The 25957-nt window shown below is 35.2% G+C and overlaps 1 protein-coding gene across 1 annotated transcript; it reads left to right on the top strand.

Moving 5' to 3' along the window:
- Window positions 1-4039: 4039 nt before the first annotated feature.
- On the top strand, window positions 4040-25957 carry HELRODRAFT_68581 (hypothetical protein; the record flags this gene model as incomplete). The annotated part of the gene is made up of 7 exons (XM_009028931.1): window positions 4040-4206; window positions 4257-4261; window positions 4321-4553; window positions 8014-8186; window positions 13356-13469; window positions 25610-25717; window positions 25780-25957. Coding segments are annotated over 7 exons (978 nt in total), but the record flags the coding sequence as incomplete, so codon positions are not given.

Genomic DNA, 25957 nt, shown 5'->3' with positions numbered 1-25957 from the left:
CCATTTTTCGTTGATTGGTTTTTTACCAATAGATTCAACATTTTGTATATATATATATATATATATATATATATATATATATATATATATATATATATACATACATATATATAGGTAGTTGCACAAGAAAAAAAAAGCATGATAAAAAAATTTTCAACTTAATTTCCATAATCTGCAACTTGTTAGCAACCTAATGAGCCAAAATATATATATCAAAAACTGACGTATACCAACTTTAAGAAAGTAAAAACTTGTTTACCACACCATGCATTTGTAAACAGAAATCGAACAGGGAAGAAAATGAGGATAATACATGCAAAGCAACACATGTGAATTTATTTTTAAATGAGTGAATTTTTGTACAAATATGCTGAAACATTCTCTTTATTCACACACCGATAGCTGATAATAAAAACATCTTTTTTTTTTTTCCATTCCTGTCCATACGTCCAAAGTACATGAACTATTTACCAGATCCCATTTATGAAATATCAACTCACCTGCCAAATCTTCATTGTTCGAAATTTTATTCATAAAACCTTTTTGCTCTTTCTAAAGGCTGACAAATAATGGATGATCAACTGATCCAACAGTAGCATCAACAAAAATAATAATAATAACAATAACTCAAGAATATATTACTACTGGCATTTTATATTTTGCAGTTTGTGCTGATCACAAGACTACTTGAACAAAGGAAGAGAAAATAGAAATTAGAAGTTTGTTATAATATCTTAAAGTGACTGAAAATCTTCATCCTCTTCCAAGCTTTCTCCAAAAACATCACATTTAACTGATAAAATATTTTGAAGATCTTGTTGCATTATGTTCACTTTTTCAACTGCTAATTTGAAAACAGGAATCTGTATGTAATAATAATAGATTGTGGTTTTGAAAGAAATAAAACATATATCATGTGTACCATTTAGTTTTACCAATTCAAGGTTTGAAATTATCTGGACATTTCCATATATTGCAGACATCCATGGTTCAGTCATAAATTTTCTGAGTAAGCCAAAAGCTTGATGCTGCGTTACTACTTCAGTTTTATTTATGTTTTCCCATAATGATTTGGTCAAATCAATTTTGTTGTTACTAAACATAAAAATTATTCCACATGCTGTTTATTCATACACATTCAAAATTACTAGTATACAAATTACCCTTTCAGGAATGAACGAAGCAGATGTTCATATTTTACAGCAACGCCACTCATACCTCAAAAAGGAACTTGTTGCAACATTGTTTGCTCTTAAAAATGCTTTAAATACACAAAGATCCCTCTTTTGACCAAATCTTGATCAAATCTTGTAACTTTTATTCGTGGACTATTTGTCATATTCGTAATTTTCTCACTGAAGATATTGCTTCTTCTCTGACTCGATGTTTCGTACTATCACTATCACGTTTAGATGTTTAGATTATTGTAATTCTCTTCTCTACGGTCTTCCTTCCTATCTTTTAACTTTACTTCAAAGAGCTCAAAATAGAGTTTCAAAAGTTGTTTTAAATATCAGTAATTTATCTTCCTGCACAGATTCACTCATTCAACTACATTAGTTACCAGTACGTCAACGCATTATATTTAAACTCGCCGTCCCCACGTAAAAGTTACTAAATACATTTCAACCATCATATCTTCATCAACTTATATTGCGTCGTTCATCAACTCGTCAACTTCGTTTGTCTACATATACTCAGTTACACCAACCTGTCAGCAATTCATCAGTTGTCAACAAATATTTTACATACAGCTCTCCTTCTATATGGAATGATTTGCCTGCCATTATTCGTCAACAGCCAGCCATCAAACTTTTTAGGAAACGATTAAAGAACTTTTTGTTTATCCAGGCCTACTGAAATGTCAAAAGTCATTGTTTATCCAAGCGCCCCTGAAGCTATGCATAGGACGCGATATAAATTAATAACAATAATAATATATATTGGATTTTTAGGACTGTCAGAAATGCAATTATTGATGAAAATCACAGCATGTTCGGCATTAGTTGACTTCCTGTTTAACTTTTTGATTTTTCTAGCGGTTGGTTGAGTTCAAAACAAAAATATTTGTTTATTTTATGCATGATAGAACAAAAAAGCTTTTTTCAGTATTCCTATACCGTCTTCGGTGTTCGAATTGATACGTAGTGTATGTAGCCAGACGCTCAAATAGGTATATATGTAAATGTCTCAACTCTACTTTGTTGATTCCTTGTTTGTTCAAAGTGAATACTTAACACTCACTAGTTTTACAATTTTCAACTTCGTACGATAAAACACTTTTATGTGTCTCTACTCTCCTTTGTTGATTTCTTGTTCGTTCAAAGTAAATACTTAACTCTCATTAGTTTTACAATCTTCAACTTCGTCCAATATTCGTTGATTACTTCAAATACAAGAAAGCCGAAAAAACACTACAACAAAACTGTCTTGTTTTGAAATCGGCAAACAAAAACATATTATTTTTCCATATTTTTGAAATTAATCTGTTTTATTTAGAATCTCACATTCCCTGACACTGAAATAAATTAAAAAAAAAACAACCTAATCTGCAATGTTATATCTTTGTACAAATTTAAAAAGATCTTGAAACCATTCATAAAGAATCTAATTTGTTCTAATATTTTAAAAATTATTATTAGCTCTTTATTTATATATTAAAATGCTGAATTATTAGAATTTTGTTTTTTCAGTTTCACTGTACTCTTTCTTTTTAAAATTAGTTATATTTAAATTAACTCTTTTGATAGGTGGTCGGGCTCGATAAACTTAGCGTTTTATCTCAATCATTTTAACAATTATTTTCTATTTATTTGGAATTTTTTTGAATAAAAAATCATTTCATATTCAGGTACGTAATCGCCAACGATAGGTGTGGTTTAATGATGGTTGAATTTAAATTAACTTGTGCAACTAATTTATTAGCCAATGTTTTTCTATCGCCAGTGGGTGGGATCTTTTGTAATGAATTTAAACTTTGCAATGTCAGCCAAGATGTTATTGATTTGTTGAAAGTAATCCGTTTTATTTAGAATAACATACATATTAGATTTATCTGATTTAAGTATCACTAAATCATTGTTGGAACGGAGACATTTAGCCGCTTGAGTAATTTCCTCGAAAAAACCGGTTAGATTCAGCCTGTAGTTGGCTGTGTAGGTTGTGATCAAAGCTAATAATCTGTTGTTTTTTCAATTTCTTAAATTGATTTTATAGCATCTCTAGTTCAACTTCTTTGTGCATTTTGCTATACATATGTCTAAAATGCATTTTCAAACCAAAATTCAGAAATGGAACTTCGTCGTTAGCCAGGATATGATTAGAAAGATTAACGAATGATTTGTTGGTGTTGTCAGGAAGAATGATATTACCTTAAAACAAGGATTGTAACATTTTTAAGATTATTTCACGCTTAGTTGAGTTGTAAGAATTATATTTTAGCTGTGTGTATAGAGATATAGAGATAAAGAAAGCCATTGATGCAAAATGGGCATATATCTTCAATATATATATATGTATATATATGGTTGTTGGCTAATATATATATATATATATATATATATATATATATATATATATATATACATGGTTGTTTGCGACAACATGGCATAATTTTTGTTATTTGTAAAATTACTCCGAAAGATTTGGATAAAACTGAATTTAAACTTCCACCAATGACATTTTGCTGAGTTGAATAAGTATAAGTACGTATGTTGTTATAAGCACAGAAAAATTCACTGATAGGTATAAAATGTTTTTGATTAAAATTTTGGTACACATTTTAATTTTTACAGAGTATCTAATAGGTGGATCAAAGTTTTATGATGTGAGAAGTTGAAGGTTGAGTGTGCTCAGCGTAGATAATTATAGATTCATACCTATATTTTTTAACTTCAAAAAGTTAACGTAAAATGAGTTAAATTTTATATTAGCGTTGTTTCTAAAAAGTTTTTTAACTATATGCAATTTTTTTTAGTTTTACCGATTGAAAATTTTTAGAGTAAAAGATGAAATTTTCTCGTGGTCATCATCAAAAACTATAAATGCTGGCTATTTAGTATGGTCAATTGCCTTTGGCCATAGGTCACCACGCATGATTTTAAACTCCAGTCAGTGTGAAAGGTACAGATTTCATGTTATTGATGATGTGTTAGTTACAGGACTGTCGAATGGCAGAATCAGGACATGGGATGTCAAAACAGGCATGTAATTTTTATTTCGTGATTAAAATGATGTGCTTTATATTATTTCGTTAGTATTAGTCTTTTTTATCTGTATTGTAGCATATTGGAAGCCTATATTAAAATAATTTATTGAAAGGGGGACTTAAACATGAATTATTGGACCATATTGATGTCATTAGAGATCTTCATTTTGCTCCAGAACTGTTTTTTAAGATGGTCTCAGCATCTCATGATGGAACATTAAAAATATGGGATTTTGATGATGACGGCAACATGTGCAGAACTATTAAATCTCCGTTCGGACAAGTATATAGTTGCAGATGGTCACCAGATGTTAGTTTAATTGCTGCAACTGGAAACAATAAAAATGTTATTACTTTTTTTCACTATATGTATTTCTAGTTTTCAATTTGGCTATCAGGTTTTATAAATTTTATTTTGTGCGATTTGGGATGATGTACTAATTTTAAAATTTTGGACAATCAATCAATCCTCGTTTTAGTTTCCATCCGCTATGAGTCGGACTTTTTTTATTCCATTCATCAGTTCCATTGCGTCTGTCTCCTTGAAACCAAGTGCCCTCAAGTCCTTCTGTATGGTCTGCGTCCAGGACATTGTTTGGCGACCTCTTGGGCGGATGCCAGGCACCTGGTGCTCAGTAACGGAAATTTTTATATCGTTTTCGCTTCGCTTCACATTGTCAAACCATCGTAGGCGATGACGACGACATGCATCCTTCAACGGGCACAGTTCTGATCGGTTCAAGATCTCGGTTGTATGGATATGGTCCTTTAGGTCAACATGCTGCATCCAACGAATCATCTTCATGCCAGTTCGATGAAGCTGCTGTTCGAGTTTTGTTGTCATCGGCCACGTCTCTGCACCATACATCAGAACAGAACGTATAGCTGTGTTGTATAACCAGAGACCACAGGCTCAGCGGCACCACCGGTGATCATAGTTTTTGTTTAGTCAAGGTTTACCTTTAGCCCGTGTTCGCCGAGCTGGGTATTCCAGACCTCAAACTTTCTGGCTGCGTCTTGTTCCTAAGCCACCGTCAGAACGATATCATCTGCATATATCACACTCCATATGTTATCTAAGCGTATCGGTTTGGTTATTTCTTCCATCACCGTGATAAAGAGCAGGGGGCTGAGTATTTATCCTTAATGGACGCCGACGTTATTATCAAATTCATTCGTGTTATCAGCTGTTGTGCTGACCAGAGCTTTTGTGTTAGAGTACGTTGCCATAACCAGCCGAACCAGATTTTCGGGAACAAGCTGTCTACATAGACTTCAACTGATTGCCTCACGAGGCATTCTGTCAAAAGTCTTTTCCTAGTCCTTGAAGGCCTTGACAGTCGCTTTTGCTTTACCATGTATTTTTCCTGTATTTAACGATTGATACAGATAGCAACAATGGCGGATCTCCCTGCCATGAAGCCGTACTGGTAACCACCTATTGATTTACTCCACATCTCTCGACATATGTGTAAGAGGGCTCTGAAGCTTGCCCCACCAGATGCCTTGATGATATCATTTGTAAGTCCAGACGGACCAGCCGCTTTACCCATCTTCATTGTCTTAAGGGCATCAGTAAGCTCCTCAGCTGTGATGCCCTGAATCGGTCCTTCCACCGGAAGTGCATCAAAGTCCACCCCAATAGGGTTTGTCTCATTCAATAACTGGTCGAAGTAATTCTTCCAGTGATCTTTCACTACATTCTGCAAAGTTATTATGGTGCCTTTATAATTTTTTATGCATGTGGCACCAACTATATTCTTTTTCAGTCTTCTGGCTATTCGGTAAAGTGACTGAAATCGCAACCTGACCTATCGCTTTTGTGTTCTTTGATCGGTATGTCTTTCGATCTTCAGTCTTCGTCTTCGGCTATTGTTTGAAAGCTGCTTTCTTACTGGTTGCATTTTGCACGTCTCGTTCCACCACCAAGTTTTGCGGTTGAGCTGGCGTTTTGGTCCAAATTTTCCAAATACAGCTGTTGCAGCGTTCACTAGGGTGTCCTGAAAAGATTTCCAGGTTATGTCTACCTTTTCCAGACGATCCAGCTGTGCCGATACCAACTTCTCGAATTTCTCCCTGAACATGAGGTTTTTCAGTTTCCATGTCTTTATTCTAGTAGGTATTCGATTAGTCGCAGGGCGTGATCGTTCCATGATCAAATCGGCCACCAGCAATTGATGTTGAAATATGCAGGCTTCGCCTGTAATGACTTTTGTATTCCTGAATAGTTGTCTGTGTTGTTGTCTGGCGACAATAAAGTCTATTTGTGTGCATGACATCCCGCTTTTATATGGAATCAAATGTGCTGCCATCTTCTTGAAATAAGTGTTCATCAGGGAGAGTTCATGGCTTTCAGCAACATCTAGAATCCGTACACCGTCTTCGTTTTGAGACTCGTAGCCAAAGCTTCCATGAACGCCGTGGAATCCATTTGCTTTCTCTCCAACATGGCCGTTGAGGTCGCCACATGTCAATGGTATCTCTGATGATGGTGTTTTCCCGACGGTTTCTGAGAGTGTGTTCCAAGAGTTATTTTTGGCGTCTTCAGATTCACCGGTCAGTCAGAACTTTTTTTCCCATTCCAAGTTAGCATTAGGCGTGAGCTGATTCGAACCACCTTCGGTATATTTTGTGCCAGTGATTCCCGTATGAAGATTCCCACTGTCTTTTGACCATTCCAGAACAACTTGTAACTCCCAATGAAAAAGACACCATTTGATTTCCATTTTGTTTCCTGCAGAGAACAGATGTCAACCCTTCGCCTTTCCAGCATGGACGCTCAATTTTCTGCAACATCCCTCCACTGTTGCGTACTTCCTGGATATTGTCACTTCTTGACCATTTAAAGTCTTTCAGGGAATACGAGATCTTTTCTTTTTTTGTGATGACATGGAAGATGTTTGGGTCAACAATTTTTTATAACTGAAATTGCCCAATTCCTAACGACAACCACCAGTTATAAGCAGTAGATCTAGCCTTTTAGCTGGAGGCACACAAGGCAGCGCGGTTGCAGTTTAGCTTGCGCCCAAGAGAGCACTGTTGTAAGCAGTGCACCTAGCCTTTGGGTCAAAGGTCCTTGTTTCAAAAGGCAGTGGATTTAGAATAGAAGATCATCCGCTGTTGGAGCCGTTGTCCTAGGATCCTCCACCTCTTTCATCGTTGTCTTCTTTATTCTGGTACGGTTGGTTCGCGGCATTATTCGATGCAATCCTAGAAGGTCTCCCTGTCCAGGACTTTCCCCTATCCACCACCTTGGGGCGCGCCTCATAGCCAGTGCACCTCAGCATGAAGCAATTTTTTTATTGAACAACAAGTTGTTTAAAATGTTCTTTATAAAAATTGAAGTTTAATGTCGTAAATCAGGCAAAAATAAATAAATAAAAATGGTAAATATATTCGAGTAACTATTAATTTAAAATTTAAACTAAATGGTAAGTTTTCGTTGGTTTAGATAATATGTAGAGTTTATATAGCGCCCATTCAAGTCCTCATAAACGTTGTTCGTGTCGCAGTGACCAAACTCTCCACATCACACGCCGTACATGCACGTACTGTATGCACGCACAAGCACCGTCTTTGAGTTTCGGACAGACAGACAAACAGTATTCAAACCAGGCAATTGCATAACTGCACAAGATATGGCACTTCTACCGATTGAGCGACTCGCCGACCTCAGATAATAACATATTTTGTTTAATCTGTGTACATTTCAATATTGATGATGATGATTCCATATAATATTAATAATAATGTCATTTATTCATTAATGTCATATAGTAATGTTAATTATATATAAATGCTTCAAGGTTTGTTTGTGGAGCACATCGAATTTTGAAATTTTTCATAAACTTGTTGGTCACAAAAACGTTGTCATGAAATGTGAATTCTCTTCTGATGGTTCTATGCTAGCAACTGCGTCTCGTGATACCGTCGTCATTGTATGGGAAGTTGCTACTCAAACTCCTATTGCCAGCTTTTTGTAAGACATTCGTACTATGTTTTATGCGAAGTTAAATTGAAATCAGTGTGATGAATTCAGTATAATTCTATAAAACTATAGTCATGCCAGCCACTTCAGTTTTCTTGTCAATAGTTTTAACTATTTGGTTTAGATCATTCGAACGCTATTTGTTAAGTCAATGGTTAAATTTAGCACTTAATAATACGGCTGCCATAGTTGCCAATGAGCGTTTACTTAAAATTCTCCTTTGAACTTATGTAAAATGTTATTCATCTATGATTCTTTTGAACTGACTCGCATTTTTATTTGAACATTTCTTAACATTTGAACATTTTATTTAAAGAAAACCACCAGAAGCCCGTTATGGTTTGTATGGTCACTAAAAATAATGACAACAAGAAATGATATTTAAATGTTAATCAATTGATCGATTGTTAAAAGTTAGAACAAAATGACAGAAAAAAAATTCGTGTATCATTTCAATATCAATAAACGAAAAATAATTATTCTAAAAAAGTTTATTGTTCAAGATTATAAGGTCGATTCAAGTGTAAATTAATTATTGAAAAAAAATTAAATCGGAAAAAACTGAACGTAATTAGTATTAGTGGTGGTGGTGGTGGTAGGTAGTAGTAGTAATAGTAGTAGTAGTAGTAGTAGTAGCAGTAATGCTGTTCTGGAGATTATCCAGAAAGCATGCTGTCAGGCATGCTAGCACAGCTGATTCGTTGATTGATTGTTGTTCATCCAACAACCAATGCCTGCTTTAAATTTTTTCATTAATTGTGTCTCAACAAGTTCATTTGATAATGAGATCCAAGATGGAACCAACTTCGTTGCTCTGTGCTGGACTGTTGATCACCTCGCTATCACTCTTTAAATCTGGGGACCAAACTGATACTGCAAACTCCAACAGTGGACGAATAAAATTTAGGTATAAATTACGAAGCAACTTATAATCAAATTTTCTAAAAGATTTTTTTATTCGACCATGCATTTGGTTTGCTTTGATTGATGCTGTGATGACTTGATTTTTCCATTTTAAATTATCTGAAAAAATCACTCCAAGTTCTCTCTCGGATTCAGATTCTGCATAGAGTGTTCCATTTATGTACAGTGGACATTTTTTATTACCTGATCCGTAGTGCATAACAGTACATTTTTCTATATTGATCCGTAGAAGCCAGTCTTGCGTCCACTTAAATTTCTCATTCAAATCAGATTGAAATTTGACCGCATCATTATCATGATTTTAGTATCATCTGCAAAAACCAATTTTGTCCAAATTATGCATGATTTTAAACAACTAAATCAAATATTCTTTTTTTATTTCCACCGAAGTTGTTAGTCTTAATTTTTTAAGACGATCTTCGTAAGCTAGAGTTACAGTTACAGTTATCACAGTTACAGTTATTTATAACTGTAACTGTGATGGAAGAAATCACAAACCGATACGAACTGGTGACATTTGGAATCTAATATATGCTGATGATATCGTTTTAACAGCCACGTCTGAGCAGAATGCACATATGTTTAAAGATCGGAACACCAGACTGGCCGATCATGGATTCAAAGTCAACATCAGCAAAACCAAAGCAATGAACACTGGTGAACCCATCCAATCCACAGCTACTGGACGATGGCCCTGTTCAGTTTGTAAAGCTGATGTAGGTAACAATTCAATCAAGTGTCAGTAGTGTAACCAGTGGTGTCACAAACGTTGTTCAAAAATAATTGGTACTTTATCTAAAGTGTCGAATTTTGTTTGTCCTGCTTGCATCAATCCACAGCAACAAATTCGAAATAGCAATGTTTTTGAAGCCATTAAGGTAGAGAAAGTTTTATCGTTTCGATATCTAGGGGATGTTCTGGATTGTACTGGAACAGCTGAGGCTGCCGTTCAAGCACGCATGCGTGCAGCCTGGAATAAGTGGCATCTCCTTGCCTCTATATTGATGCGGCGTGACATCCCACTACCACTACGATCAAGACTTTATAAATCTGTGATACGTCCGGTGTTGTTATATGGTGCGGAAACATGGCCAATGACAACCAAACTGGAACAACAACTTCAAAGAACCGACATGAAAATGCTCTGATGGATGCAACGAGTTAGTCTGAAGGACCACATCAAGTCTACCGAAATCTAGCGTCGTGCTGGTTTAGATGATATAATGGACGAATGCCAGCAACACCGTCTGAGGTGGTTTGGTCATGTCAAACGAAGTGGAAACAGTGCCATAACTTCTCTTGCAGATGTTGAAGTACCTGGCACACGTCCCAAAGGCCGTCCAAAGAAGTCCTGGTCGCAAACAATCGAGCAAGACATGAAAGCTCTAAATTTAAATGAAATGGATACAACTGATCGTCTAATTTGGCGCAAAAAGTTAATGGCAAAGAAAACAACGTCCTACCTCGGCTCCTAGTTTTTGGGATGATTTTTAATGGCATCGTCTCTTGTACATAGTGAATCTACGCGGTAGTATTGTAGTAGTCATCCTTATATATGAGGTTTGAAGACGCGCACAGTCAAGAGGACAAGAAAATTTATGTATGAGATGACTACGTTTCAAAAAAGAAGTTGTGTGTGGTGAGCAGTTATTCAAAATTAAAATGTTAGAAGTTTTGTAATTTTTGTAAAAGATCCTTAATTTTATTTTATCGTTCGGGTTTGTTGGTTTAAGATTATTATGGATTATCTTCATGATCTTTTCATCAGTTTTGTAGGACGAAGACATAAAATTTCGATAGTATAGTATAATGGTGTTTATTTTAATTTTGTTGTTGCTGATGATGGAATTACCGTTTTTGTTATTGTTGTTAGTGTTATTACAATTGTTGTTGTTGTTAATGTCATTACCGTTGATGTTATTGTTGTTAATTTTATCACCGTTATTATCGTTATTATTGTTATTGCGTTATGGTTGTTGTTGATATTGGTAGCAATATTTCTGTTGTTGTTTTGGCGCAAATGTTTTGACTTTTTATCGATGACATTTTTAATTAGATCTGTGCTGTGATTATTATTTATAAGAAGGTTTGTGACACGTTTGATTTCTGATGAAACGTCGTTTGGGGATGAGGAGTGCGTGAAGGCGCGGTTGATGAATGATTTTACGGTACTCAATTTATATTCATCAGTATCATTATATTTATCATCATCATTATTTAATTTTATGTTCAATTTTATGTTTAACCCTATTTTAAAAGTACATTATATTATTACATTTATTATTATCAACATTCAATATATAATTTAATTTCATCTTAATATTATTTTATTTTTTCCAAACTTATCTCATTTTAATGATTTTAATATTTTAATATTATTCACACATCACGTTACTACAACTTTGCCGTGAAATCTGGAGAAATTGCTCGATGCCGACTGAATGAAACTATAGCATGACAGTCCCGCTATACAAAGGCAAAAGTGATTCATTGAACTGTTCATAATATCGGGGTATACGTCTTTTAGAACACTCCCTGAAAATTGTCGAGAAAATCATTGAGAGAAGATTAACGTCGTGCATCACAATCGAAAATTATCAATTTGGTTTCCTAGCGGGGAAATCAACAATTGATGCAATTCACATCCTTCGGCAATTGCAGGAGAAGTACCTCGCAAAGCATCAACAACTATCACACATTTTTGTAGACTTTGAAAAAGCATTTGATCGAGTTCCCCGTGAAGCAATCAGGTGGAGTCTACGTCGACAACTCATTCCATCTGGTACTGCAGGTATCCAAACGTTACTACAACTTTGCCGTGAAATCTGGAAAAATTGCTCAATGCCGACTGAATGGAACTATAGCATGACAGTCCCGCTATACAAAGGCAAAGGTGATTTATTGAACTGTTCATCACATCGGGGTATACGTCTGTTTGAACACTCCCTGACATTTGTCGAGAAAATCATTGAGAGAAGATTAACGTCGTGCATCACAGTCGAAAATTATCAATTTAGTTTTCTAGTGGGGAAATCAACAATTGATGCAATTCACAATAATATTCAGCTCCGATCATGGCTAAATAGCCGAAACAGCGCTGTCAGCTGACAAATTTCATGGATGTTTTGAATAAATACGAATTCAAAAGACTACGTGGTGTTGAAGTTCTTATCAAAAAACTTTTAAACGCAAAGTGGGCATACAAATTTAATGAAATATGCATCAACGAAGGCCTTGTCCCAAACTATGTATATATATATATATAAAATGTAAATCTATATATATAAATATATATATATATATATGTGTGCGTGTGTGTGTATAACATATATATGATAATACATATAAATATAACAAATAAGAATATATAAAAATTATTTTGCCATTTTCCAAGGTTTTTGTAAAAAAAATTATCCATGACATAAACATTGATTTTCTTTAATATGGATTTGATTTTTTACCTCTCCTACATTAATAGCTTTTTCACTCCGTTTTTGGTTCAATTTTTCAGGATTTCGCATTTTTCTGTGCAATTTTTGGCAGCTTTATCTAATTTGCGGGGCTCTCCAGCAAAAGAAATTTCAACGCCTTTAATTTTTGCTCAATTTGTTATTAAATAATTTTTCCGTTTGCGATTATTTTTGATCACGGGTTTATTAGATTTTTGTCTAATTATCTCAAAAATATTTCAGAAATGATGATGAGCAAGAAAGTTGATATCATAAATGTTTTTCGTCAAAATTTGAGCTGCTGCATCATGTAATTTTTTTAAAACTTGTGCCTACTTGTAAAAGCATTTTATCACGAAATTCACTACCGCTTCATATTATACACTCTACTTGATTTTAAAGTCTTTTTACGGTTATCTCGACTGTTTCCGATAACGTATGTGTTAATGAAGAAAACAAATCGAAAATGATTTCAAAATGTTTTGATAAACGCTATGGAAGTATTAATACTTCCAAATGCATAAATCACGCTCCACCGCTAAGGGAAAAATTTGAGTTTATTAGTTTTTTTTTATCATTTTTGTCTCTTGCATCTAACGTCGCCAAAAAACTTATTTACTCAACATTTATAAGGCTCCTAAATGTGTTATGAGAATCTATATCATTTTTGTGAAGATATTTAGCAAGGTTTTTTTAAACTAAATTAATTAATGGTTTTAAAACGTGCACAAATATGAGTTAAGTAATTACATAATTACATTAAATTAAATTACAAACCTTTTAACAGCCACCTTCTTCCTAAACCCGAATTTATTTTTGCTGGAGGATCAAATGACTTTTATGTTCATGACGTTTCTTTCTGCAAGTATAATAATCAACTAGTGACAGTGTGTGAAACAGGGTTTGAATATTCATTATTTTTAATTTTTCCCAGTATTCAAATTAAAATTTTCAATTGGTGAATTAAACTAATGATTTTGGCAAACAAAATAAAATATATCGGTCTCAGAAAATTGTAAAAAAGGACCGATCTGGGACACTTTATTAAATAGACGGAAACTGTGAATACCTATATTAAATTATCAAAACTGCGCCGTATCATGCTCCATTAAGCTTTGCCAAGCATTAAATGTGTATTCGATTACCAAAACAAGCACAATTAGTGCACTGAAATCAATCAATGATCTTTTTTAATTGCGCGACCGTTGAGGTTGATGATAACCAATTTATTTTCGAATTTTCTAAATTCTTTTTTATCTTCGGCCAATTTTTTGAATTCAATACTCTCACCCTAGTCTATTCTGAAATGACAAGTATTGCAACTTTTTTCTTCCAGTATCTCTTTTCTATAAATCTATTATCCGGCTTTTTGCAAATATGTCCTGAGTCAAAATTTTTGTACTTCAAAATTTTATATATACTCATTTGTTTTCCAAACTTGTTACAGTTATTTGTAAGTCTAGGGAGAAACTCCTGGCGCTGTACTAAACGTTTGCTAAATTTTAACCTGAATAAAACAATTTGATCTCCTAACTTGAATTCAATATTATGTTCTGATAATTTAAATTTTGCCTCTATAAACAATAATTCTAATGGTAATAATAAAGATTGTCATATTTTTGCACGAAAATCTGCTAGGGGAGAAAAGGTATTAAAATGCATCAATGTTCATGCAAAAGTTTTAAAACGCTAGAACAAGTCAGACGATACAAACGACGACTCCAATTTTCCCAGATCGCCTCTGCAACCAGCGTTTGCTTCATCAACCGACAACCCAATATCTTCTTCAAATTCAACACCAGCTTTAAAAACCAACAGAACAACAGAAAAACCACTTCCAGGTATCAAGCTGCCAAGAACCGAAGCAGGCTTGGCTGAAGCCAACTCTTAATTTCAACTCTAAAAAATTAACTTGCAAATTTCAACAACCTTGACAAAACAACCACCGAATTTCAAAATATAATTTACAACTATTTTGCAGAAAACAGGAATTATTAAATCTCCAACTTCCATTAATGAAATCAACTCAAACAAATCCATTAGAACATTAAAAACAAGCTGAAACAACTCCAACATACAACAACCACAACTTCGATGAAGAAATTTGTAAAACTAGTAATGTAATAAAATTAAAATTGAAAAAAGTACTTCAACCCTAGAAAAAAACATCAATATTTCAACTCAAAACAAAAATTCTGGAAGACATGCAAAACCCTGTTCAACTCGTCAAAAGGTTTGTCTCCTCTTTTTAATTCTCACGAATGCAAACTATATTTTAGTTCGATTTTCAACAACCCACAACACAATCATCATAGTTTGTCAAAATGGTCACTAAAACTCTGGGAACATTCAATTTCGCTTAATACCAATCCACCTACATACTACGAAATCGCATCAATAATACGTAGGTGCAAATCGAAATCTTCTCCTTGCCTTCTCGATCATATTTCAATAATACCATTCAAAAAATGTTCATTTCTCCGCACAATCCTTCATCAAATAATAACCAAATACTGGTCGTCTTCAACAATTCCATTATGTTGGAAAAGATGCTTCACAATTTTAATTCACAAGGAAGGGATGCCAACGACCCTGCCAGCTTTAGACCAATTACTTTAAAACCCATTCAATATAAAATATTCTCCTCACTCATAAACAACAGAATGTACACATTTTTAAAATCCAACATATTCAAAAAGGTTTTTATTTAAAAATAAATGATTTGTTCGAGCATACTCAATTATTAACGCATATGCTCAAAGATGGGAAGAAACACCAAAGAACAGTCGTCATCTCACTCCTCGATCTTCACAACGCATTTGGCGAAGTAAGTCACAGCCTGATTTCATCATCACTACGTTATCATCACATTCCTCCATCAATAATTAACTTAATAAAATTGATCTGTGCGGATTATTCAATATCAGTGTCCATAACTAACCCCTCCGATCCCGGTTAAATGCGGTGTGCTGCTAGGCGATCCTTCTTCACCATTGCTGTCAACCTTTGTTTCAATCTACTGATGAAATTGCTATAAAACGAAGAATACCAGCAATGCGGCTATAGGTGGAGTCCTGCAGCAAACCTGAAAGCAAGAGCCCGATTCCAATTTGCTGATGATTCAACAATAATCGCCAGTAGCACTGAAGGTGCATAAAAGCTAATTGACCTCAACCAGGCTTTGTGTGACGCCACCGAAATAAAAATGAGGATCGACAAATGTTGCGCGTTCGGCATGAGAAAAAAATGGTATTTACGAACAATTCCTGCCGATATTAACAATTAATGGAACAGCCATTCCTCAGATCCGCACGGGCGATCACTTTCAATATCTAGGTAAATACTACGATTTTGATTGCAACAACACTAACGCTAAAGGTTTGCTGCTCGGTAAACTGATAAAAATGCTGTTGATTATTTCTAAACTTGACACGACAACTTAGCGAAAGCTGCAAATCTTAAGATGTTACATCCCATCTCAACTGGTATTTGAGCTGCGTATTTACGAAATTTCATTAACTTGGATTGCAAACAACTTGGACCCTTTGATTAACAATGCTGTTAGAACTTGGCAGTTGTTTGGCAGAAATGCTTTCATTACTTTATAAACTGGGTGGTTTAGACATCAGATTGCTGAAAAACTTTGCCGAATCACTGAGAGTACAACTTCGCAACGGCTTTAAGTCCAACAAAAATGAGAAAATAAAAAATCTGTGGTGCGAATCGATAAAAAACTACATCAAAATAGACAATTTGTTTTCAGACTCTGAAGACATCAATCCTACTCTCAAAAATTTTAAATTTGAGCCACAAGAAATTGAATTCGCCCACCTTACATCTTTGTAGTGATGAAGGCAGTTAAAGAGCATATCAGCGCTTCTCAAATTATTCATTGGTGGAAAACGACAGCCACACTTCCACAGGTAATTTTTAAATTTGTTAGAAAAGCTATAATTCAGCGGCTGCCAACAAACTCCAGTCTGGTCAGATGAGGCCAATCTTCTAACACTCAGTGTTCATGTTCATTGTGCAACACTAAGCAAACCAACAAACACGTTATGTCTAACTGCGGCTCATCAACAACTTTAAAAAGATACAAAATTCGACACGACATAATTTTAACAATAATTTTAGAAAACATCAAAATTGCACGAATTCTGAAGTTTCGATATTTGCTGACCTGGATTACGAAGATTGCCGCCCGGTTTCAACACTTTTCAAGTCGTTTCGTCCTGATATTGTCCTGGTTCGCAATGACATCATCGAAGTTCTAGAACTAACAGTGTGTCATGAAACGAGTTTGACAAATCGAAGGAATTTAAAATTAACAAATATAATCAAAATTTGCAATTAAATTTAAAAAACAAATACTATAACTTTAAACTTTTAATGAAAACTTTCGAAATTACTATATTAGGATTTCATAATACTATTAATTTATTACTAGTTAATTTAGTATGTTTGAAAATTTTAGAGACATTTTAGTAAATTCTGTTTTATCATCATCTCAAGTGTTAGAAATACCGTATGAATCCTATTTTAAACTACCATCTTCTATTAGTGCTACTACCAGTTTTTATTAATTTTTACTCTTTTATTTTATTTTAATTTATCTTATTTTATTTTATTGACAATTCTTTTTATTATTATTATTATTATTGTTATTGTTGTTGTTGTTGTTATTATTATTATTTTTTATACATAATACTAGTTTTAAATTGTTCAATTAGTTTTAAAATTGGTTGTTTGAAAAGGAATAATTTTGCAGATGATGGAGAGAGGTTTAAAATTTAGATTTTATTATGCTTTTTATTTAATTTTAATTTTTTTAATTAACGGAATTTATAGCATAAACTCTAATAAATGTCCGCACTGTGATAGAATATTCATAAACGTAGGCAGACACTCCTGGCGCTGTACTAAGAATGCTGGATATTTCAATACTAATGTTGTTCGCACAAGTGTAAATTCTAACGTTAATATTTCGTCAAACATTTATAACGCAAATTCTGTTGACAATCATTCTATTAATTTGAATAATAATAATTTAATATCATGTTGTTGTAGTAAAATGTGCAAGGGCCGTAAGGGTCTAATTATGCACCAACGTTCGTGCAAAATGCACAAATCGCTTCGACTACCACAAAATTCAACGAATAACAACATGGATAGCACACTAACATCGCCAGAAAAATTAACTTCAACTCTAAACCACGACCCATCTTCGTCATCGTCGTCAGCGCAAGCGGTTGTAGCAACGGAATCAGCTATCCCTGGCGTCAAATTACCGAAAACGCCAGCCCAATGGTTCGAAGCCAACGCCTTCTTCCAGCTACAACGCAGGCTTCTACCAAGTCTCAACAACATCGACGAATTCACAATCACATTTCAAAAAATTATATACGACTATTTTGCTCAAAATTATGACACCATAAAAACTCATACTGACCAGAACAACATCACAAACAAAAGCATCAAAGAGCTAAAAAATAAATGGAAACATCTACAAAACATTCGGTTTGTTTCATAAGATAAGTATCCAACAAAAGTTGGATACTTATCTTATGAATGCCAGATTTATGTATGATTGGAGGGCAAATGATACTTGATGTAACATTGGCTATTTGTGAGATTGGGATATATTCAATTTTTTTTTATCAGTATGTATCGATATTATCGTCAATTTATTGATTAGGATATGTGATTAATTAATTTATTTATATTTGTTTTTTATTATTATTATCTTTCTTTTTATTTTACAAGGTTTAATATATTATTTGACTTATAAGAACATTAATTATTTTAAATATATTCAGTATAGACTCATAGGTTTATTTAATTTATTGTTTTAAAATTGTCTTAGTTTTGAGAAGGCACAAGGGACGTTTTGTCTTCGCCTTTGTTTAACGTAATAATAATAATCTAAAAGTACTTGGCAACAATAACCACCACTTTGACAATCAAATCACCAACACAAGTAAAGCCATTCGTTCAAAGCTGCAGTCGTTGAAGATGTCCAAACGTGCTGAGAAAAAATCAGACATCACAACTCAGCTTAGACAGCGATTCTGGTGGTCTTGCAAAAAAATATTTGACACAACTAAAAATCTAAGACCACTATTCGATATGGACGAATGCTATAAATACTTCACAAATATTTTAAACGACGCCAATCATCACAAAAAGTATCATCTTCCTAAATGGATTTCAAAACTTCAATCGCCAGCTACACCCTTTAATACTAGTCCTCCTTCGTACCAAGAGATCTCATCAATAGTCCGCAAATATAAAACAAAATCGTCACCCTGCCCGCTTTACCAGATCTCAGTTATTTCTTTCAAAAAATGTCCAATCCTACGCATCATTCTACTTCAACTACTAACGCAATGCTAGGTATCCTACACAATCCCTTTATGCTGGAAAAAAGGATTTACAATATTAATTTATAAAAAAGGAGATGATCGTGACCCGGCCAACTTCAGACCAATAACGCTAAAACCAACGCTATACAAATTATTTTCTTCACTCATCAACAATAGATTATACAATTTTCTCGAATCAAACCACATGTTCAACAAAAATATACAAAAAGGATTCTACCCAAAAGTAGATGGCCTGACCGAACAGCTCTTATCTCACATGATTAACAATGCAAAAAGGCACCAGAGAATAATGCTTGTCACACTCCTGGATTTGCGAAATGCCTTTGGTGAAATCAGTGACGGCCTAATTTTATCAATAATGCATTACCATCACATCCCACTTGCAAATCATAAACTTAATTGAATTTGTATACGCCAACTACACAGTTACAGTTTCCAGTTGCGATCAGTTGACTCCATCTATCTCGGTCAAACTAGGCATGCTTCAAGGCGATCTCGTCTCTCTATTGCTCTTTAACCTATGCTTCAACCCCTTAATGAAAAAAATCGAAGAAACCGAATTTAAACAGTGTGGTTACATATGGGGCCCGACAGCAAGTCTCAGAACAAAAGCATGGTTACAGTTTGCGGACGTCACGGCAATCATTTCCAACAACATTGAAAGTGCACAGAAGCTTATCGATGTAAACCGGGCTTGGTGCAATGCAACCGACATGAAACTAAGAATTGAAAAATGCTTAACATTCGGCATGAGGAAAAAAAACGGTTCTTACGAGCAATTTCTTCCCATGCTGACCATCGATGAAAAGCCAATTCCTCAAGTCGACATAGGTGGACACTTTGTTTTTCTGGGCAGGGTCTACGATTTTGAAGGCAACAACAGCAAGGCTAAAGAACAGCTTGTTGAAAAGTTGCAAAATTTTTTGTCAGTGATAAACAATCTCGACACTACAGCAAACTGGAAAATACAAATTCTATGTAGATATGTACCGTCGCGATTGGCATTCGAGTTGCGGACATACAACATTTCTTTGACTTGGATAAGCAACTGCCTCGACTCTCTCATTGTTGAGTCGGTGAAATCATAGCTATCGCTGCCAATCAGCATTTGTGTGGCGAAATGCCTGTCCCTCCCCTACAAAATGGGAGGCTTGAACATTAGGTCTCTCAAACAATATGCCGAATCTTTGCGGATCAAATTATGCAATTATTTAAAAGCACATGGCAATGATGAACTGAAGTGTTTGTGGTCCGAATTGTTCAACAACTATATTGCGATTGACAACCAGCTCCCTGATTCAAGCGATATAAAACCGACGCTCAATGCGACAACAGAGTGCAGATTTTGCACGACTGACCTCACTCCGTTGTCAAGGTACAATAGTCAAAGCAATCAGCAATGAGATTCCTGCGGCTCAAATTGCTCACCGGTAACGTTACATTATGAGCCTTCCAGAGGTTCTGTTCAGATTTGTCCGGAAAGGTTTAATTCAAATGCTGCCGACAAATGCCAACCTGTCCAGATGGGGAAAATCCTCCACTGCCCAGTGCTCGTTATGCAAAAATACGCAAACCAATAAACATGTATTATCCAACTGCAGCTCAGCATCGGCATTGGGTAGATACACAACAAGACACAACAAAATTTTAGCAATAATCATCGACAAGTTAAAATCATGCGCACGCCCAGACGTCTCAATTTTTGCTGATCTTGAGACAGGCGATTTTTAACCACCATTACGCTTATTCAAGACATTGCGACCAGATATCGCATTGCTACGCGGTGAAACATTGGAAATCCTGGAGTCAGTCTGCCATGAGACTAACTTCTTCAACTCTAAAGACTACAAACAATCTAAATACTCTAATAGCTATAAAAATAACTTAAACGACGACTTAAAACATTAAAAAATAATAATAAATACATTTGAAATATCTACTTTAGGTCTTTTTAAAACATTTAATCTTTCGCTAGTAAATACTATTTGAACTGATTATTTTTGCAATAACCTTATAAACTCTGCCATATCATCGTCGTACGCTATCTATTGCGACAGAAATGTGAAATGAATCAATTTTAAAACTAACTCTGGTCGTACTCTCTCGATTCGAATGATGAGCTTCTCCGATTAATACTATATATATTGCATTTGACATTTTATTTTATTTCATTATTTTATTTTATTTGTGCTGTCATTTTCATTGTTTTTATTGCTGAATAAAAGATTGTTCCCATTATTATTATTATTATTATTATTATTATTATTATTATTATCGCAATTAGTGGATGTGTAACAGAACTAAATTCGCTGCCAGCAAAGATGGTAGGCCATAATATTATGTCCCTAAAAGATACCGCAGAGAAAACGAGATTGAAGCTGCGAAACTATTTTAAAACCAACCATAACAAAGAAATTCAATGTTTGTGCAAAGAATCAACAATCAATTGCATCAAAGTTGACAATATCCTTTCAAAATCAAATGCCCTAAAATCATCGCTCAAACAGCTGGAAGATGAAAGAGTTGAATCATGTTTCAATCACGTTCTTTCGCTTGTGAGTCTGGCACAATTATCTCTAAAATAAAAACCGTCATCAAAACTAATAATAATTCTCGTTGGTCAAAAACTCTAGAGAATATTGCTGGAGTCTTCTTCAAATTTGCCAGGAAATATTTGGTACAGCAACTGCCAACAAACGCCAATTTGTTTAAATGGGGCAAAACTCCAAGTCCTTTGTGCCCTCTCTGCGGTTGTAAACAAACAAATAAACATGTGATTTCTAACTGCGGTTCCACATCCGCACTTAAAAGATACACTGAAAGACATAAAATTTTAGCCGCGATCACCAGCCGATTAAAACTGTGTGCGCCTGCCTATTGTCGGTTGTTTGCAGATTTGAAAATTGACGGTGTTCACCCTATATCAGATCTGTTCAACACTCTAAGACCTGACATCGCCATATTACTAGGCAACACAGTAGAGATGTTAGAGTTAACGGTTTGTCATGAAACAAATCTTGAATCATCCGGGCAATACAAGATCTAAAAATATTCAGACAATTCGCACAGTTATCTAAATGACAACTATAAACACTGCACAATAATTATAAATACTTTTGAAATGTCACCAATAGGTTTTTATAATAATTTTAATCTTTCACTTTTTAAAATTTTGTGGCCAGATTCTTTCAACGACGAATTGATAGAGACTGTTATAAAGCTATCGTATGGCATATATTGTGACAGAAACAATTTGTGATATATATTTGAATATACTTCACCGCTATATACTTTTTCTAAAGATGAGCATTGTGTGGCAATCATTGACATTTCATTACATCATTGTGACATTTCATTATTTTATTTTCATTACTATTTAGTGTCTTTGCTTTGAAATAAAAGAGTTCGCATTATTATTATTATTATTGAACAGTGCCTCCATCTTGATTCTAAGCTCCAAAACCGCCAAATTAGAAAAATTCCACAGCCAAGCAGAAAGCTATACCAGAATCCACTTATAAGATAGCCTTTTCCAATTCAGACAAACTAGAGGATCATCATAATTGACCAGTGACCCCAGTATTCCACTCAGGCATTTCATCAAGAACTGTATGATCCAATGAGGGTTCATGATTTTACACACCATTGAAGAGTTCAGCCCAACGAACCAGATGAGTATTTGCCACTCTCATGCTGAGAACACTGCTCTAATTGCGTGGACCGAACACAATTTTTAAATTTTGTTATAATGTTCTCATGTCTCTCTGTTGCATTTGGGCAGTTCTTATCTGTCAAAGCCGCCTTTGCGCAACAATGTATACCGCTTTTTCTTTTTGTTATTACTCTTATCGTTAATCGAAACAAGATGAGTGTTGAGCATGTCATCCAACTCTTTGCAAGCCTCTGTGTCTTGATCATCAAACCTGTCTCTATAGATACCACACCGACGGCCAAGCACGTCGTTCACCGCAGCTTCTCCAACGACCTTTCTGGTTTTACAGTTGGATTGGAAATACTGACATCTTGATGAGGCAATGATCTGACCACATTAAAGTCGCTCACACTGCTTTGTTTTAACGAGCGAGACGAAGGTCACGCTGGTGATTTTGAAATCGATGAGGTTGTTGTTGTTGCCCCTTCCGGAGGACCCTCAGAATACCAATCGAGGTCGGAGCCAATCCGCCACTGCAACAGGGTTAAAGATCCGCGGAGTTTTGGGGACAGCCAAACATATGTTGAACATCACCTGTATAAAAGTCGCTCACACTACATTGCCTCATCAAGATGTCAGTATTTCCAATCCAACTGTGAAACCAGTCAAAAGCCTTTTGCTCAAAAGCACGCTGCCTTGCGTGCTTTTGAGCAAAAGGCTAGGCCCACCGCTTATAACTGGTGGTTGTCGTCAAGCTAGAGTTACAGTTACAGTTATCACAGTTACAGTTATTTATAACTGTAACTGTGATGGAAGAAATCACAAACTGATACGCACTGGTGCCATTTGGAATCTAATATATGCTGATGATATCGTTTTAACAGCCACGTCTGAGCAGAATGCAGCACAGATGTTTGAAGATCGGAACACCAGACTGGCCGATCATGGATTCAAGGTCAACATCAGCAAAACCAAAGCAATGAACACTGGTGAACCCATCCAATCCACAGCTACTGGACGATGGCCCTGTTCAGTTTGTAAAGCTGATGTAGGTAACAATTCAATCAAGTGTCAGTAGTGTAACCAGTGGTGTCACAAACGTTGTTCAAAAATAATTGGTACTTTATCTAAAGTGTCGAATTTTGTTTGTCCTGCTTGCATCAATCCACAACAACAAATTCGAAATAGCAATGTTTTTGAAGCCATTAAGGTAGAGAAAGTTTTATCGTTTCGATATCTAGGGGATGTTCTGGATTGTACTGGAACAGCTGAGGCTGCCGTTCAAGCACGCATGCGTGCAGCCTGGAATAAGTGGCATCTCCTTGCCTCTATATTGATGCGGCGTGACATCCCACTACCACTACGATCAAGACTTTATAAATCTGTGATACGTCCGGTGTTGTTATATGGTGCAGAAACATGGCCAATGACAACCAAACTGGAACAACAACTTCAACGAACCGACATGAAAATGCTCTGATGGATGCAACGAGTTAGTCTGAAGGACCACATCAAGTCTACCGAAATCTAGCGTCGTGCTGGTTTAGATGATATAATGGACGAATGCCAGCAACACCGTCTGAGGTGGTTTGGTCATGTCAAACGAAGTGGAAACAGTGCCATAACTTCTCTTGCAGATGTTTAAGTACCTGGCACACGTTCAAAAGGCCGTCGCAAACAATCGAGCAAGACATAAAAGCTCTAAATTTAAATGAAATGGATACAACTAATCGTCTAATTTGGCGCAAAAAGTTGATGGCAAAGAAAACAACGTCCTACCTCGGGGAACCGGGTCTCTGTACCCAAAACGAAGATTGATTGATCACCTGTATCATTGTTGCAGAAAGGACAGGTGTTGATGTGCCCACTGTCGATTCTGTTTTTGCAGCTGTTTAAAAGAATACTGGGGCCAGATCGGAGTTGGGCGAGGGTCCGCCTGATAATTTATTATAGGTTATTCATCAAGAAATAGCGGCGACTGGTACGACTCAGCGGCGGCTTTAATAGTGTTTGTATGTAGGCTTTTTAAAACTGTCTTCAGAGTATTATCGTCTATTCTTGTTGGTAGAACCGCATCTATTATTGATGACCATTTTGAGAGGAGGATGGTCTTTATGTCACGATAAGGACGAGGTTGTATGATGATATTATGGCACAGGTGGCTTTGGTTGTGGCATAGGAGGAGGAATTGTGAGGCTAATAGCTCTGAATGCTGCCTTACCGTTAACATCTGGTACTCTGACTGCAGGTGCCTTTCTGATGCGACAGCATGGCAACCACTAACCAGACGTAATGTAATATTCTGGGAGCGGGAGAAACTTGAATCTGACGTCAATGATGCCCAGGCAAGACAGGCATACTCGATTGTTGAACGACCGATAGCATGTAGCATTTATCGATGATTTGAGATGATGTATTATTTTTTTTATATATTATAAATCATCGATGCACCTCATCGATCATCTCAAATCATCGAGGAGGTGCTAGTGTCCTGAACGCAGATGCTTTCAACTGTTCTTTTTTTGGCCAGTTGAAAAGCCATCTTTTATATCCTTGTCATCTACGGCTACTCTGTGCATTGCTATATGCATTTATTTATCTTGTTTTCATCCAGCTATTTTTCTGTTATCATTTCATCACCATTATGTCGTGGCCGCCTCATTCATATCCACTTAGAATTCCATGCCTGTTGACCATCGAGTTCATTTTTGGTTTTACCACAGTTCACAGCATGCCGTTAATGAAACTATTTTGTTGCCGGCTTTATTTACCTACTTTTTAATATAGGTTTATTTTCACGCTATTGCATATTATTTTTTTATTGGTAAGTTCTCATAAACGTACCACTTGACATAATCTTAAGTTATCAATGTCCCAAGACTAGTTGAATTGAAATACTTTGCTCTACAAATTATACAATTCATCCGTGTGTTTCACTTTCTCGATTATTATATATTTAACTTATTTTTGCCGTCCTGTTTATTTATGTCCTATATTTTGTTTCAGTGTAGTTCAGTTGTGGAGTTTAGATTCTTCACAACCTACGGAAAAATTGTATGTAAAAGACGTATACACTTGCTGTTATTCTACTGATGGTCTGCTTATTGCCATTGGGTGACGATTATTTTTTAATACATATTTTTTTTATTTTGTTGTTTTAACTTTACATTTTTAAGAACTAAAACTGGACATTGTTTGATACTGCGACCGTTTTCGCACCTCCCATCAATTCAACAACTCTGCAGGAATATCATAAGAAAATGTTTTACTACAGATCAAATTCAGGAGTTCAGTTTTCTTCCGAAATCTTTGAAAAATTATTTGCTTTATATCAATGATGACAAAACTGCATAG

Source organism: Helobdella robusta, assembly GCF_000326865.2.
Source record: "Helobdella robusta unplaced genomic scaffold HELROscaffold_6, whole genome shotgun sequence".
Lineage (NCBI taxonomy): Eukaryota > Metazoa > Annelida > Clitellata > Rhynchobdellida > Glossiphoniidae > Helobdella > Helobdella robusta.
This window is presented reverse-complemented; position numbering and strand designations above follow the sequence as displayed.